The sequence below is a fragment of the Bos javanicus genome, chromosome 9 (assembly GCF_032452875.1).
Source record: "Bos javanicus breed banteng chromosome 9, ARS-OSU_banteng_1.0, whole genome shotgun sequence".
NCBI classification, from domain to species: Eukaryota; Metazoa; Chordata; class Mammalia; order Artiodactyla; family Bovidae; genus Bos; species Bos javanicus.
Genome location: NC_083876.1, coordinates 48094594 through 48112866, shown reverse-complemented (window position 1 = coordinate 48112866; position 18273 = coordinate 48094594). Strand labels below are relative to the sequence as shown.

At 37.5% G+C, this 18273-nt stretch overlaps 1 protein-coding gene across 9 annotated transcripts in view; it reads left to right on the top strand.

The window, feature by feature from the left end:
• Positions 1-18273, top strand: part of GRIK2 (glutamate ionotropic receptor kainate type subunit 2) — a 731316-nt gene that overhangs the window by 515183 nt on the left and 197860 nt on the right. For all 9 annotated transcript variants that reach the window (XM_061427731.1, XM_061427738.1, XM_061427736.1 and 6 more), the window contains exon 10: positions 3247-3453. In XM_061427731.1, the coding sequence (XP_061283715.1) occupies positions 3247-3453 (207 nt within the window). The remainder of the gene's footprint in view (positions 1-3246; positions 3454-18273) is intronic.

Here is an 18273-nt window from a genome sequence, read left to right as displayed (position 1 = left end):
CTATCCTTTGACTCCTCTTAGGTGTTCTTTATTTCTTATCAGCTGTGTGGCCTGGGAAAATTAACCTCTTTGAAAAATGACGATTGTAAAAGAGTCCTAATGAAACTCAGTTGAACCATAGGGAAAGATGCTCAATATCATCTTTCTGTAGAGAATTGTGAAATAAGGAAACATTGAAAAATCACTACATACCTGTTAGAATGAATAAAATCCAGAAAACTGACACCACCAAATGCTGTTGAGGGTGTACAACAACAGGAACTCTCATTCATTGCTGGTGGCAAACTCCACTGGTACAACTAATTTGGAAGACATTTTGGCAGTTTCTAGCAAGACTAAATATACTCTTGTATGATGTAACAATTGAATGCACCTCTGTTTATCTGAATGTGTTGAAACTTAAATCCATACAAAAACCTGCGCATGAATGTTTGTAGCAGCTTTATTCATAATTGACAAAACTTGGAAGCAACCAAGATGTCTTTCAGTACATGAATGGATCAACAAACTGTGGTACATTCAGATAATGGGATATTATTCAGCACTTGAAAGAAATGAACCATCAAACCATAAAGAGATTTGGAAGAAACATAAATGTATATTACTAGGTGAAAAAAGCCAATATGAAAAGGCTACATACTTAGTATAGTATGAATCCAATTATATGACATCTGAAAAAGAGAAAACTGTAGACAAAAAAGATTAGCAGTTGCCAGGGTTTGGAGGAGAGGGAGGCATTAATAGATAGAGCACAGAGGACTTTTTGGGCAGTGAAATTATTCTGTATGTTGCTATAATGGTGAACTACATGTCATTATATACTTGATAAAACCTATAGAAAATACAATCCTAATATAAATTATGGGTGTTCACTGATAATTATGTATCATTGTATGCTCATTAAAAATAACAAGTGTATCAATCTGGTGGGGGATGCTGGTAAAGGAGGAGGCTTGGCATGCATGATGGCAGGGGGTATATGGGAACTCTGAACATTCCATTTAGTTTTACTGTAAATCTAAAACTGCTATAGAAATAAAGTCTATTAGACTCCATGGAAAATTATTGCATCTAAAATAATGAAATAATATTAAGCTATATCTGCTATGTTCCTTTTGTTGAATTCTCAAAACAACTTAAAAGCATTGTTGAATCAACTTAGAGACAAGAAAACTGAGTCAGAAAATTAATTTATCATTTATACAATTAATATTTTCTTTGCACATATTATGTGCCAAGTATTGTATTAAGTATGGAGATACTATAATGAATCAATGTGCATATGATATTCCAGGGAAGTGAGATGTGGAATAAGGTGCTGGTCTTTGAGCAGGACTTCTTTCACACAATGGAGTATCAGAAGAGCAGGAAAGTTAGAGTGCGCAAGAAACAGTAGGGATAAGCCAGGTCAAAGGAGATGGGAAGAGAGATGGAATTAGTCTTGTTTCTGAGATGAGTATGGGCAAGCTGACACATTGCTGTTGGTCCAAAACATCTTTTGGTGTGATGGCCTTTATGAGATGACTGATATTCTCCAGGGGTTGGGAAGAGGGTGATTGCTTGCTAAATGGATTGGCATGGGGGTCTCCTAAACTTTTTCACTTTGCAACATCTTACTCTAGAGAGAAACTTCCAGAGGCTTTGTCCACTGTGAAATAGGTGGACCTGTGAATAATAACTAAACTTCCCTGGTTTAGTTATAGGACAATCTGTCATATCATGTTCCACCCACTTCCAATAAAATATGCTGATAAGTGGATTTTCTTAGTGCTTGGTTAAACATACAGTATTTGATAGGGCCTGCTTTGTAAAGCCTTATAAGATTTGGCTCCTCACTTGCTTTTCATTGGGTTTCCCTCATAGCTCAGTTGGTAAAGAATTTGCCTGCAATGCAGGAGCCCCCAGTTCAACTCCTGGGTCAGGAAGATCCCCTGGAGAAGGAATAGGCTACCCACTCCAGGATTCTTGGGCTTCCCTTGTGGTTCAGCTGGTAAAGAATCCACCTGCAATGGGGGAGACCTGAGTTCCATCCCTGGGTTGGGAAGATCTCCTGGAGAAGGGAAAGGCTACCCACTCCAGTATTCTGGCCTGGAGAATTCCATCGAATATATAGTCCATGGGGTTGCAAACAGTAGGACATGACTGAGCGCCTTTCACTTTCATTTGCTCTTCATTTTTACCTTGTTCAACTAATTCCCTCACCTACTACATGTGACTTCAATCATATTGATAGCTGTTGTCCTCTTCCTGATACACTCTAGTGTCATATTGATCTCAGGGTTTTTACTGCTGTGTCCTTGGCTTGAAATGCTCTTCTTTCAGATTTTCAAATGGCTAGACTCCTTCTCGTCTTTTAAGTTCTAGTGCATGTTTCATCTCCTCAGAAAAGGTTTACAGACATATTAGTCAATTTTGTCTTCTCTTATCTTGCAAGTACCTTGATATTTCATTCAATGTCTTACTGCACTAGTTTATGTTTTTATACGATTGATCAGCATCAGAAGTAATGGGTTCTGTTCATTTAGGCATTTATTATTGGTTTCTTCTTCTATACCATAAACTTCATGATTCAGGAATTATATTAGGTGCTCAATAAAATGTTGGATGAATGCATAATCACTTGATATGTGTTAGTTTCTTCATCTATACTCTAAAGTAAGCTATTGTTTTTTCTTTTATAATTATAATGGTTGTAATTTTGATAGTTCTTAGAACAGAATGAGATAATGTATATATAAGTGCCTAATTCAGTTATTAGCACATGGTAGGCAATTAGATAATGACTTTTTTCATTCTTTTATCAATAAATCTCACTAAAACAGTGCACTTGAAATTAATTATTTGGTATAATTCAAATTGGAATATTGTAATAATATATTGTAATTAAATATAATATATTGCAATTATATCTTGGTATTATATATTATATAGTATGTAATCATTTTATATATTATTTATCATATGTGATATAAGATGTGGTATAATATATATAACATATCATTTTATTATATAATTGTGTTGATGTTATTATATTAAAATATCTCTTATGAGACATAAGTGTTCTCAAAGTAATATGCCTTCTTAGTGTCTCAACCTATGCTAATCACAATGAGAAAAAAAATAAAATTGACTGCTTTAAATTAATGTGGAATTTTCTCTCTTTACCAACTTATTACCAAAGTTATAATTTTTGTAATAGTTTCATAATTAACTGACACTTCCTACCTTCATGTTTACTATTTCCAGGAGGAACCCTATGTTCTGTTTAAAAAGTCTGACAAACCTCTTTATGGAAATGATCGATTTGAGGGCTATTGCATTGACCTCCTCAGAGAGCTATCTACAATCCTTGGCTTTACATATGAAATTAGACTTGTGGAGGATGGAAAATATGGAGCCCAGGATGATGCCAATGGACAATGGAATGGAATGGTCCGTGAACTAATTGATCATGTAAGTCCCTTTTCTCATTCTTACTACCTTTGGAAGATGTTTATTAGATTTACCTTTTTTTGATGGTCAAGAGTTAATAAAGTCAAAGAACAGTGATGTATTTACTTTTTCGATAATGTTATTCAAAGTATATATTATTTTTGTCAAGCATAAAGAATATAAGGGATGAATATAATTCTATTAGAGACATGTGTCTATCTTAAATTAACTAGTAGTTAGTGGTTTAATATCTTGAAGTTTTGGTCTTGATTTATAAGATGGAATTCAGTTTTTTAATAATAAATTTCTTTTTCACTTTCATAATATTAGCTTTCTAATCAATGGAGAGAATAGGTGGTACAAATTCTAAATTTCATGATAAAAATTTTCTGTACTAGGATAAGATATTTATTGTCTTTAAAGATGAAAGATATCTGTACAAAAAAATCTAGAATCAAATACTATATAAAAATAAAGCAAAAATATTAAGCATATTAGAGCAGAATGACAGATATTTTATTTATTTATTTATTTTTAATTTGTTTATTTTAACTGGAGGCTAATTACTTAACAATATTGTAGTGGTTTTTGCCATACATTGACATGAATCAGCCATGGGTGTGCATGTCTTCACCATCCTGAGCCCCCCTAGATATTTTATTTTTTAAGAAATAATTCAGGCATTTATTCTTGGTCAGGAAAACATTATTTCATAATTTGTCAGTTGGCAGTGTTAATTAATTCATCTATTTGAAAAAACTCTTTTAAACATCATAACATAATATTTGACTATGTGTTTTGTAGCATTTAAGCATATTTTGACATTTTCCTTAATATTAAGGCACATAATTATTGTAAAGAATTCTGCAAAGTTATTTAAATAATTTTCTTTTAAAAAACATTGTGAGTTGTATCCTAAATAAAAATTCTTACTTAATGGAAGTAGCAAATATAGGCAATTTTCAAAACATTTTGAAGATACTTTGCCAGTAATTACAAAGTTCATCATCAAGAAAAAGAATAAAGGAGATCTGTCTAGCTATCTACCTATCTATCTGTCAAGAAAGGGATATTAGACAATGGTTAGGAACAGATTACCATTTTAAAATTTCTTCAACGTGAAGTCAATGAAAGTTGCTCAGTCGTGTCCAACTCTTTGTGACCCCATGGACTATACAATCCACAGAATTCTCCAGGCCAGAATAATGGTGTGGGTAGCCTTTCCCTTCTGCAGGGGATCTTCCCAGGTCTCCTGCATTGCAGGCAGATTCTTTACCAGCTGAGCCACAAGGAAACCCCAATTTTCTTCAAAATTTCAGTATATTTCTTCTAATGACTTGGAATTTACTCTGTAAGTTCCTGAACTCCTAGACTTGATCAGTTATTTCTCACAAATTCTCCTTATATGGGACATTTATGTTTTAACTTTGTAAAATACATTGAAAGATGATGAACATATACATGATTTGGGATCAAATATAAAACCTTAAACTGTATGTTCAGTTCAGTTCAGTCACTCAGTTGTGTCCGACTCTTTGCGACCCCATGAATTGCAGCATTCCAGGCCTCCCTATCCATCACCAACTCCTGGGTTTACCCAAACTCATGTCCATCGAGTTGGTGATGCCATCCAGCCATCTCATCCTCTGTCATCCCCTTCTCCTCCTGCCCCCAATCCCTCCCAGCATCAGGGTCTTTTCTAATGAGTCAGTTCTTCGCATGATTGGCCAAAGTACTGGAGTTTCAGCTTCAGCATCAGTCCTTCCAATGAACACCCAGGACTGATCTTCTTTAAGATGGACTGGTTGAACCTCCTTGCAGTCCAAGGGACTCTCAAGAGTCTTCTCCAGCACCACAGTTCAAAAGCATCAATTCTTCAGCACTCAGCTTTCTTTAAAGTCCAACTCTCACATCCATACATGACCACTGGAAAAACCACAGCCTTGACTAGACGGACCTTTGTTGGCAAAGTAATGTCTCTGCTTTTGAATATGCTATCTAGGTTGGTCATAACTTTCCTTCCATTAGTTTATATTAATATAACAATTACTTTCATAAACCTAACTCAAGATGGTTTAAGTAATTTATTGGTTTGCATCTCTGTGAAGTCTAGAGGTAGTGTGGCTAGATTTGGAATATTAATAGTTCATTTCTCTTATCTTTTGCCTCAATTTAGTTCTCACTTCCTTATATTTGTCTTACTCTTAGACATGGGCTTCTCAATAGGTGACAACAACAATTGCTACCAGCAGTTCTAGATTAACCATCTAGGTAGAAATAGAACACCCAGAGGGTATAATTTTATCAAAAACTCCAAATTCAGTTTTATTTGCCTGACCTATGTGTGTGTGGGTAGTTAGTCATGTCCAATTGTTTACACCTGTTTGGAAGGGTCCTCAGTCTGGGGGATTCTCCGGGCAAGACTACTGGAGAGGGTTGCCATTTCCTTCTCCAGGGGATCTTCCCAACCCAGGGATCAAACCCACATCTCCTGTGTCTCCTGCATTGCAGACAGATTCTTTACCTGCTGAACTATTGGGGAAGCCCCTTCCTGACCTTTGTGAGTGCTAAGTCACTTCGTTCTGCCCAACTCTCTGTGACCCCATGGACTGTAGCCCACCAGGCTCCTCTGTCCATGGGATTTCCCAGGCAAGAGATACTGGAGTGAGTTGCCATTTCATAAACTAAATTCTGTGCCAATTATCCAATTCAGAGGGAAATGGTATTCTCATTGATTATTCTAGGAATATACTCACAAGAAACTAGGAGGTAGGGTCAATACCTAAATTAATTAATTATTAATTAATTAATTTTTTGGCTGCAACTGGGCTTAGTTGCAGCATGAGGGATCTTCGTAGTTCCCCCTGGGGTTTGTGGGACTTTAGTTCCCTGACAAAGGATCAAACCCACTTTCACTGCATTGGAAGGTGGATTCTCAACCACTGGACCACCAGTGAAGATTAAAACTATATGGAGTTGGGAAACTGGGTTTTTAGAGGAAAATTAGGTTGCTTATACTTGAAGAAAGTGGACTGGATGCTATACAGACCAATACAATGAATATTCACTATAGAGTTATATGAATAACTAACTTATGGGAGACTTTTATTTTAGTCAAAACACAAAAATATTATATCACTAATGCCTTTATGCCAAACCAATCCCTTTATGCTTTGTATTTGTCATGTGTGCTTAATTAATGTTCTTTTATTTAAGTTTTTTGAGATTCAAAATTGATTAGAAGTTTTATGTTTCTAGAATTTATTTTTTCTTGATTTTGTACCTGCATGTTCCTTTAAGAGAACTATAAAGTAGAAAATGAAGGTTAGGTTATATGAATAGAGCTATAGCATAAAAGATAACTATACACCAAATGAAGGGATAATAAGGAAGGTTTTATTATTTGATATTTATTTCTCAAGAAGTATTTTTGGTATTGAGTTGAGACCATTGATAAAGCTTTTAAGTTATTTAATCATTTTATTCTCAGTGTCATACCTGTCACTTCACTTTCTATTTTTTTCTGTGCTAAAGTACTATCCTATTTCAATATACCCTTTCTTGATACTTTCCTCATGACACATACTGTTGGCTTAGCCTTAGTTTTTAATGTTTAGCATATGTCACATTAAACTAGAATGATGACTGTAGTCAGTGTATTTTTCCTTGTACCACCTCAACTTAGTTTGCATGTTCATGAATATGCTAATTTCAACGTAAAGTAGTAACTGAACTACTAATCAACACCCTGAACTTCTCCCACTCCTTACTTTTCTTAGATAAAATTATCCTCTTTCAGAGCTTGATTACCATTCTCATTCTGAAATTTCTCCATTCTATATCTTCAGCCCTGAGCTTTCAACCCATATATCTAACTACCTCTGGTATATTTTCCATGTGAATGTCTCGTAAGCATCTCAAAGGAAGCATGTTCCAGGCTAAAGGTATTATTCATTTCTTCTGAATCTGTTCCTTCTGAAGAGTTTCATATATCAATAAGTGGCATGAACAGTTCAATAGTTTTCCCAAGCCAAAAATTTAGTATCATGTTTGCAATGTATATTAAGTGTGCTTCTTAAATGATTCTGAAAGCTACCCATTTCTCTCCAGCTCCATTATTACATGGATTAAGAGCCCCATATGAGAATCGTTTCCTTCTAATCTAGTGAAAGTGTCTTTAGTCGCTCAGTTGTGTCCCACTCTTTGCTACCCCATGGACTGTATAGCCTGCCAGGCTCCTCTGTCCATGGAATTCTCCAGGTAAGAATACTAGAGTGGATAGCCATCCTCTTTTCCAGGGGATCTTCCTGACCTAGGGATCAAGCCCAGGTCTCCTGCATTGCAGGCAAATGCTTTACCATCTAAGCCACCAAGGAAGCTCTCTAATCTGGTATCTATTCATATTTTCAACTACAGTCTTGTTTAAGAAAGAGAAATCTGATCATGCCCCTCCTTTGCACACAATCTCTCAGTAGTTTTCACTGTCCGAAATATAATATATTTACAAGCCTTAGTCCCTTGGACTGCAAGGAGATCCAACCAGTCCGTCCTAAAGGAGATCAGTCCTGGGTGTTCATTGGTAGGACTGATGTTGAAGCTGAAACTCCAGTACTTTGGCTACCTGATGCGAAGAGCTGACTCATTTGAAAAGACCCTGATGCTGGGAAAGATTGAGGGCAGGAAGAGAAGGAGACGACAGAGGATGAGATGGATGGATGGCATCACCAACTCAATGGACATGGGTTTAGGTGGACTCTGGGAGTTGGTGATGGACAGGGAGGCCTGGTGTGCTGCAGTTCATGGGGTTGCAAAGAGTGGACACAACTGAGCGACTGAATTGAACTGCATTGATTATTGCTTATCTCCTGTGGAAATCTTTTTGACCCTTCAGACAGACCCTCAGACCTTCTCCACCCTGCTTTTTGTATTGGGAGGTTGTTCCACATAGAATAAATCAACAGAGCTTCCCAACCAAAGGTCCAAGTCAGAGAGGAGAGTAAGGTTAGGGTATTTATTTTGCTCCTTGTTCCATTCTCTGAAATAGTGTCTTAGATTGGCTTGTGTCCTCACATTGTATGCCAGTTTCTTACAATCATGTCTGCTCTACACAAATCTCTGTTCTGCTCTCAGTTCCAGTTTATACCCTACATAGTTGTGTTTATTCTGATCTTAGGGGTGGTTACAGCTTAGCTGCTAATGGCTTTGGGTTCTTACACCATTCCTTAAAATTCCCTTTACCAGTAGTTCTCAAAGTATATTCCATAGACCCGCAGAATCAGTATCACTTTCAAACATGTTGAAAATGCACATTTTCAGGTCCCACTCTAGACCTACCTGATCTGAAACTGGTGAAATCTGGCACTCTCTATTTTAACAAGCCTCCCTGATGATATTCTGATATTCTCTGAAGTTTGAGAATCTGTTAGTCCTTTTGTAAATAAATCCTGCTCATGTATCCTCATATGAGTGTGCACCTATTTTCTGTTGAAATTCTAACTGACACACCTTTGTATATTTTCATCTGCTCTGCTCTCTCCACCCACATGTGGGCTTTTTTCATTCTTGTTCTCCTTTGCCTCCAGTCTAGTTTTCTGTCTCCAGAACCCTCTCAACTCCCGTCTAGCTCACCTGATCCAAACTACTTTTGCTCAGCTTCAGAAACACTTCACCAGTGAGGCTTCCTCACTTGACTCCAGCAATTCCACCTGCAATGAGTTTCCACATAATTCTTATTGTATAACACCATTACATTTCAATTACCAACTTAATATCTATACTATTTACTTGCATGTAATTTGTATAGTGTTCTTGTCTGGGAAATCCCGTGGACAGAGAAGCCCTGTGGGCTGCAGTCCTTGGGGTCTCAAAAGACTCAGACATGGCTTAGAGATTAAACAATAACAAAGTTGTACAGTAGTTTTAATATCAATTGGGGCTGTATGAGTTGCAAGTGTATGAACCCTGGCTAAATAGAGCTTATACAAACATATTTTTTTAAAGCCCTGCATTACAAAAAACATTCAACAGTGATTTTCACTTCACTTCCAGGGGCTTAAAGCAGGCCATTGCATACATTGGTCTCTCTTTCACTGCCTTGTTATCTCTTGGCTTTACTCTCTTTATTGATTTTATTCTTAAACACTTTCTTTCTACATGGTGACAAAAAGGTGGCTCAAGTTGGTGCTAGGCCAGTAGTTCTCAACTTGGGGCAATTTTTTTTTTTTTTCCAGGAGACATTTGGCAATGTTGGGGGACATATTTATTGTCACAATTTAAGGAGGCGGGAGGGGTGTTGCTGCTGTCACTAGGGGTAGAGGCTAGAAATACTAGCCTCTGAATAATGTACTTAGGCCTTCAGAACAAAATGTTACTTGCTCCAAATACCAGTAGTATTGAGGCTGAGAAATCTAGGTTTATCTATTTCTTAGAGTCCTCCTTCTAAAAAGAGAGTGATCTCCTTTAGCCAAAGTTTCGGCAAAACCTATTTTTAGTTTATTGGGGCCAGGGGGGAGGGGTATCACTGGGCCAACTAGGACCATGTCCCCATCTGTGAACTAAGCCATAAGGCTGGGACCACAGAGGTGGTTAGTGGAATGGCCCCACCTGGATTGTATGTCCACATCTAGAATTGTGGGCTAGAGTCAGCCGCATCTGAATTATGATACTTATCATTTGTATGTGAACTTGGGGGGCAGAAGCAAGTGATATTTATATTATACGGGATATGCGCCAATCCAGTTTTGTAGACTTTCTTGAATTTATGGTTGAGTAGAGGGGGCATAACCATAAAGAGGCTGTATTTATTCAGGTGTTGTGATGAAGAAATGTAATTACAAATAATATCTTCTTCCAACCCCGAAAATGTCTTCACAAAGATAGAAGAAAAAGAAAATAATATTATGGAAAAACATTAAACTGGAATGTGATGTGCACTGTAGGCAATTTGCTAAGAGATGGCAAAGACAGAAAAAAAATCAGCCTTTTATATAGCCAAGCAGACGCAACCCATTATAGTGCATATGTGTTCTGAAGAGAAAGAATTAGTCCTCAAGAAGCCTTGAAAGTACTACTCATCACACATAGTACATATTAAATTTGTTTGGTAACTGGAGGAAAAGGGGATGACAGAGGATTAGATGGTTGGATGGCATCACCGACTTGATGGACATGAGTTTGAGCAAGCTCTGGGAGTTGGTGATGGACAGGGAAGCCTGGCGTACTGCAGTTCATGGGATCGCAAAGAGTCAGAAATGCCTGAGCGACTGCACTAAACTGGGCTAACCATCTGTGTTAGATCATTATACTGTAGAAGAACGAGCTTCTCATACCTTTATGACAGCAGGTAGATTTTAGGCACTCATCCACAGAAATTTCCACAGAAATTTGGAATTAGGATGCACTCCTCCTGGGTGATTCTATTCCTTTTTTAAAAAATTTTTATTATTGGAATATAATTGTTTTACAATGTTGTGTTATTTTCTGCTGTACAACAAAGTGAATCTAATATGTATATATATACTTATATCCCTTCCTTTTTGAGCCTCTCTCCCATCCCTGGTGATTCTATTTCAAATAGTTACTTCAAAGGTCCTTAAAAAAGGCATCCTTTAGTGGGAAACCTGGCAAGAGGCTTACCTGACTTGTAAAGATCAATGCAGTCTATGGAGTTCCAAGGGCTTCCTTGGTGGTTCAGACGGTAGAGAATCTGCTTGCAATGCCGGAGACTTGGGTTCAATCCCTGGGTTGGGAAGATCCCTGGAGGAGGACATGGCAACCCACCAGTATTCTTGCCTGGAGAATCCCATGGACAGAGAAACCTGGCGGGCTACAGTCCATAGGGTTGCAAAGAGTTGGACATGACTGAATGACTAAGCACAGCAACAGCACAGTTTGGATCTCTGGCTGGGGAAGATTCTCTGGAGAAGGAACTGGAAACCCACTCCAGTATTCTTGCATGGAGAACTCCATGGACATAGGAACCTGGCAGGCTACAGTCCATGGGGTTACAAAGAGCTGGAAGCAGCTGAATGACAAACACACATATGGAGTTGCAAAGAATTGGACACAACTCAGCACTGAAAAACAACAAAGGTTAATAGACTGATTGACTAACTTTCACTTTTTCATAAATGTTAAAAAGAGAGAGAGATAAGACTTAAAATTATAAGTTTTCTTAAGTAAATATTCTAAGAAAAGGGGAAGGGTCTCTGATAATTTTCAGTAGAGAGGATTGAGTCTCTTATGTTTAATTTTAATTTGCCCTGACAGTTGAAAGTCTATTTTGGTAATAACTGCTTTTACCCACTTCTTCTCTCTCATTCATTCTTGAGAGGATCCTCAATGTATAGGGTTTGATATGATCTCTAAATTTATTTTAATCTAACCAGGGACCATTCTTGATGGTGCAATATGAAGACAACCTCAGAAAGTTATTAGGAGAGAGTGGCTCCCTGAAGCCTTGTTAGTCTTTGGAAAATGATAAGCTTTTCCCCTTAAAACACCTTCCTCCCCCATCATTTCCAAAACAGGGCTGCACAGAAAGTGTCCTAGTAAGTACTTGGTGAGACAGATGTTGGTTCAGGTCCTAATTTTTTCACTATACATGCGTTGGTCCCATTGCTTCAAACTCTCTAAGCCTTAGTCTTCTCAAAAAGAAAATAGTTATAATATAATATTAATAATTATGAATTATATACACACATATGTTTTCTAATGCAGTATATGACAAATAATAGATAATCAAGAAACAGATATATAAGTTTGAACTAATAAATTCAAAGTTCGTCTCTTCTTATTCTGTTTTTATTATAGTCATGAGTATTACTTTTGAAGACTAAAAAGCATAACATTTAGGCACTATATAATGAGAAAGATGTAGGGATTATAGCTGCTATTGATATTAGTGTTATATTAAATCATAGTAAAATTAGTGTTGTTTTAATGTAAAATTTATTCATTGGAACCTTCAATGTTCCAATATCTCCGTGCTTTCCTACCTAAATGATCCATGTCTTGTGAATGGTAGTTTTATATTAGAATTAATTAAACATAGGGAAGAATTGATAGGAAATAAAATCCAATGTTAGATTACTAATAGGTAGGGTAAAGGGGAGAAATGTTTAGCAAAGCAGGGACACCTAATTCTTTTGAAAATTTCTATTTAATATTATTTTTAAAACAAATAAATCATTATTGGAAAAGTCAAAATGTTTTTGGATCTTCTTATATTTATTGTATAATTTGGTCTTGTGTCAAATTTGAGTTAAATGTATGACTGAATGTTAAAAGGTTTATCTTCCTTGCTTTAATCCTTTAAACAGACATTTCTCAAATATATATTTTTAAAATAAAAATTTTCCAGAGTCATATTATTTGAATGTTTCACGGAATATATTAATAGTAGGTACTATTGCAGAGAAAATGAAGTAAAATCTATGCAGTGTTTCATTAACATAGATGACCTACTCTTTTTAGTATTTTAATGCTAAGAGGAATATTCATCAAGTTAGCCATCATTTGAGTTTTTATGATGATTGTTGGGCCATTCTATTTGAAATGTGCTGGGCAGCTATAAAAACTGAAAATTTTGCGAGTCACCAAACTGATTAAAATCTACATCAGGACACTTTTACTGTATCAGTTCATTGCTTCCGTAAATCCTCTGGTATTGAGGTACATGCATGGTAGTATTCATGTGCTTCAAATATACTGAAAATAACTAGGAGACACAAATAATAGGATGAGAGAAAGTGTTTAGTACTCAAGAATGAAAGAATGACATAAATAGTCCATAGTGTGCCACAACAAATGTTACGCTCAAACACCTTGCTCTTTAGAGAATATGCAATGTACTTTCCAAATTCTTTTCTTCTTATATCATCTTCCAAGGGCCCCAGTGAGAGTGTCTATTCAAGCTCCAAGGAACAAAATAAACAGTGACACATTTTCCTCAGGAAATTAAAGCATCACAGCTTTTTGTATAATATTTTATGAAATATTTGATCAAGTTTTTCATTATTAAAATCAAGCTTAGCTATTGAACCTGGCAGTAGAGATGAGTACACAGAAACTTGGTGATGCAACTATTGTAATAAGTTGAGCATACATTTACTTGTAGCTCTGGGCTATGAATTTCTTATGGCTGATAACTCATTTGTGGGCTCATGAGACAGCTGCTGTATGTTATTCATAAATCCAGCTAGAGTTATTCATAAGTTTGAAGGGAAACATCTAAGCTACAATAAACTAGCAGCACATATTATTATGGGATTCCTTAAAGGAGGCAAGGGCAGTTGCATTACTTTCCAATCTTGGATGATGTTTGCCTTAGCAGTGGGAATCTAGGAAGATGTGCTTGTAAATATCCATACATAAGCTAATAAAGCAGGATGTCAAGTCTCTTTTTGTGCAGGCTAAAAATAGGCCTCAGATCTGTCCCTATCTTCCAGTTTTACACTCGCCAACTTAGTTCAGACACTTGCCACCTTACAATGTCTTTATTATGTACTCCCTGCCTCTTCTTTAGGAATGTACCTACACATTATAGTCATATTCTTCTTTAATCACCAGTGTTTTCTCAAAGCCGGGTCACTCAAAGTACTGCAGAGATACTGATAGATTGTAGTATAAACTTTCAAATACACATGTAAGTGAAAGTCGCTCAGTAGTCCAACAAAGAGTCGGACTCTTTGTGACCCCATGGACTATATAGTCCATGGAATTCTCCAAGCCAGAATACTGGAGTGGGTAGCCTTTCCCTTCTCCAAGGGATCTTCCCAACCCAGGGGTCGAACCAAGGTCTCCTGCATTGTAGGCAGATTCTTTACCAGCTGGGCCACCGGGGAAACCCAAGAATACTGGATTAGGTAGTCTATCCCTTCTACAGAGGATCTTCCTAACCCAGGAATTGAACCAGAGTCTCCTGCATTGCAGGCAGATTCTTTACCAGTGAGCTACCAGGGAATCCCAACATGTTAAATATACATGTTGACATCTAATTTATTTCTCACTGTCCCCTGACACCTGATGATTCATGCAGTCCTTAAGCTCTTTCACCTTGTTCCCTGTTTAAAGTTTGCCTACAGGGTTCCATGTTGGAATTCTGATCACCAAGGCTTTTCCTGATCATTTCACACTTCTAAAGAGCCCACCGAAATTTTAAAAGCAAACAAAACTTGAAAGCATTTGACAGATTAAGAAAAGGATGAGAAAAAAATAGGTTATAGTTTATAAAACAAGTATTACAAAGTGGGTAGTCTTTTAGGACCTAATTCCCTCTTCTTTTCCATAATTTTTATGACCAGTGATGTAATGGTTCCCAGTTGCCTGAATGCTTCCCTGCATGCTGGCTCAACAACACAATTGGTGTTTAACACTATCAAGGCTTTTATACTTCATAAATGAGCCTGAGAGGACCTCACTGTACTTTGCCTTGCCTTCTGATTGCTCTTTTATTATATACCAGGGAGGGAGTCAAACATTTGTTTATCAAGGAACTTAAAAAGTCTCCAGGTATTATCACAGATATGGGAAGCCTAAGTCAAAAGCCAGTTTCTACTAAATGGGAATTGTACCATAGCTTTTGAATTTTGATAGCATGATGCCTCAAGTTTGCATTCTACTGGAAGCATTCTGGTATTTCAGTTTTAAAAAGTTAGGCAAGGGTAATATTGTTATTGTTATTATTTTTTTAATTTGAGGAAAATCACTAAAACATAGAACTGTAAATTTATTTATAATTTCCCATGACACAAAGTGGCAACTGTTCACATGTTTGTTGACTTTGTTTTAAGTTTATTTTAGCATAAAGGTTATAAAACATAACAGATAGTACTGAAGTCCCTGTTGTTGTTCAATCACTAAGTTGTATCTGACTTTTTATAACCCCATGAACTGCAGCTTTCCAGCATCCCCGTCCTTCTCTATCTCCCTGACTTTGCTCAAACTCATGTCCATTGAGTCAGTGATGCCATCCAATCATCTCATATTCTGTTGGCCCTTTCTCTGCTTGCCTTCAATATTTCCCAGCCTCAGGGTCTTTTCCAGTGTGTCAGCTCTTTGCATCAGGTGGCCAAAGTATTGAAGCTTCAGCTTCAGCACCAGTCCTTCCAATGAATATTCAAGGTTGATTTCCTTTAGGATTGACTGGTTTGATCTCCTTGCTGTCAAGGGTCTCTCAGGAGTCTTCTCCAATACCACATTTTGAAAACATTAATTATTTGACATTCAGCCTCCTTTATGGTCCAACTCTCACATCCATGGGTTTTCTGGGTAGTTAGGCTGTTAAAGAATTTGCCTGCACATGTAGGAGACCCCAGTTTAATTCCTGGGGCAGGAAGATCCCCTGGAGAAGGGACAGGCTACCCACCCCAGTATTCTTGGGCTTCCCTGGTGATTCAGATAGTAAAAGAATCCTCCTTGCAATGTGGGAGACCTAGGTTCCATCCCTGGGTTGGGAAGATTTCCTGCAGGAGGGCATGGCAACCCACTCCAGTATTCTTGCCTGAGGAATTCCATGGACAGAGGAACCTAGTGGGCTACAGTCCATAGGGTCTCAATGAGTCAGACACGACTGGGCAACTAAGCAAGCAAGCAAGCTCACATCTGTACATGACTACTGGAAAAGCCATAGCTTTGACTATTTGGATGTTTGTCGGCAAAGTGATGTCTCTACTTTTAAATACACTGTCTTGGTTCATCATAGCTATTCTCCCAAGGATTCTTTTAATTTCGAGACTGCAGCCACCATATGCATTGATTTTGGAGACCAAGAAAATGAAATCTGACACTTTCCACTTTTTTCCTTCTATTTGCCTTGAAGTGATAGGGCTGGATGCCATGATCTTCGTTTTTTGAATGTTGAATTTAAAGTCATCATTTTCACTTTCCTCTTTCACCTTCAAGAAGCTTTTTGGTTCTTCGTCAGTTCAGTTCAATTCAGTTGCTGAGTCATGTCTGATTCTTTGCGATCCCATGGACTGCAGCACACCAGTCTTCCCTGTCCATCACCAACTCCTGGAATTTACTCAAACTCATGTCCATTGAATCGGTGGATGCCATCCAACCATCTCATCCTTTGTCATCCCCTTCTCCTCCGGCCTTCAATCTTTCCCAGCATCAGGGTCTTTTCCAATGAGTCAGTTCTTTGCATGAGGTGGCCAAAGTATTGGAGATTCAGCTTCAGCATCAGTCCTTCCCATGAATATTCAGAGCTGGTTTCCTTTAGGATGGACTGGTTTGATTCCTTGCAGTCCAAGGGACTCTCAAGAGTCTTCTACAACACCACAGTTCAAAAGCATCAATTCTTTGATGCTCAACTTTCTTTACAGTCCAACTCTCACATCCATACATGACTACTGGGAAACAATAGCTTTGACTAGACAGACCTTTGTCAACAAAGTAATGTCTCTGCTTTTTAATGTGCTGTCTAGTTTGGTCATAACTTTCCTTCCAAGGAGTAAGCATCTTTTAATTTCATGGCTGTAGTCACCATCTGCAGTGATTTTGTAGCCCAAAAGTATAAAGTCAGCCACTGTTTCCACTGTTTCTCCATCTATTTTCCATGAAGTAATGCGACCAGATGCCATGATCTTAGTTTTCTGAATGTTGAGCTTTAAGCCAACTTTTTCACTTCTCCTCTTTCACTTTCATGAAGAGGCTCTTTAGTTCTTTGCTTTCTGCCATAAGAGTGGTGTCATCTGCCTATCTGAGGTTATTGATATTTCTCCCGTCAGTCTTGATTCCAGCTTGTGCTTCTTCCAGCCCAGCATTTGTCATGGTGTACTCTTCATATAAGTTAAATAAGCAGGGTCACAATATACAGCCTTGATGTACTCCTTTCCCTATTTGGAACCAGTCTGTTGTTCCATGTCCTGTTCTAACTTTTGCTTCTTGACTTGTATACAGATTCCTCAGGAGGTAGGTAAGGTGATTTTATTCACTTTCTGCCATTAAAGTAGTATCATCTGCATATTTGAAGTTGTTGATATTTCCCCCACAAATCTTGATTCCAGCTTGTGAGTTATCCAGCCCTGCATTTTGTGTGATCTACTCTGGGCTTCCCTGGTAGCTCAGACGGTAAAGAAGCTGCCCAGAGTTTGGGAGACCTGGGTTTGATCCCTGGGTTGGGAAGATCCCCTGGGGAAGGGCTTAGGAACCCACTCCAGTATTCTTACCTGGAGAATCCCATGGACAGAGTAGCCTGGTGGGCTACAGTCAGTGGAGTCACAAAGAGTTGGACAGGACTGAGCAATTAACACACACACACAGACTCTTCATATACTCACCATAAAATTTGTCAATTTAGTGATTTCCAAATCAATTACAAAAATATAATTACATTTCCCTCATTCCTCCTTACATGCAGTTATTCTTGTTTGATATTCTTTCAGGTCATTATGTATAAATTTTTAATAGTTTTAATATTTGATACTAGGAACATACCATTTTTATTTAACCAGTCCCTGTGGAGAGAGATTCAAGTTATTTCCAGTGTTATGCTGTGAAAATGGATGCTGTCAGAAGAGCCATGTCTTGTCTTGCTGTCTTGTCTTCTGGAGCACCTATGCAAGAGCCGCTCTAAGAGATGCACTAAGAAAGGAATTGTCAGAGTTTACCTATATTTTACATTTCATTAGATACTGAAAATACTATTCTCCAAATTGTTTTACCGATTTGCATTTCTACCAGTAGTTTATGTGTTTCTGTTTCTCTGCAAAATCACTAACTTGAGATTCACACTATTTGAATTTGATCAGTCAGGGCTTTCCTGGTGGCTCAGATGATAAAGAAAAGTGAAAGTGAAAGTAGCTCAGTCATGTCCGACTCTTTGTGACCCCATGG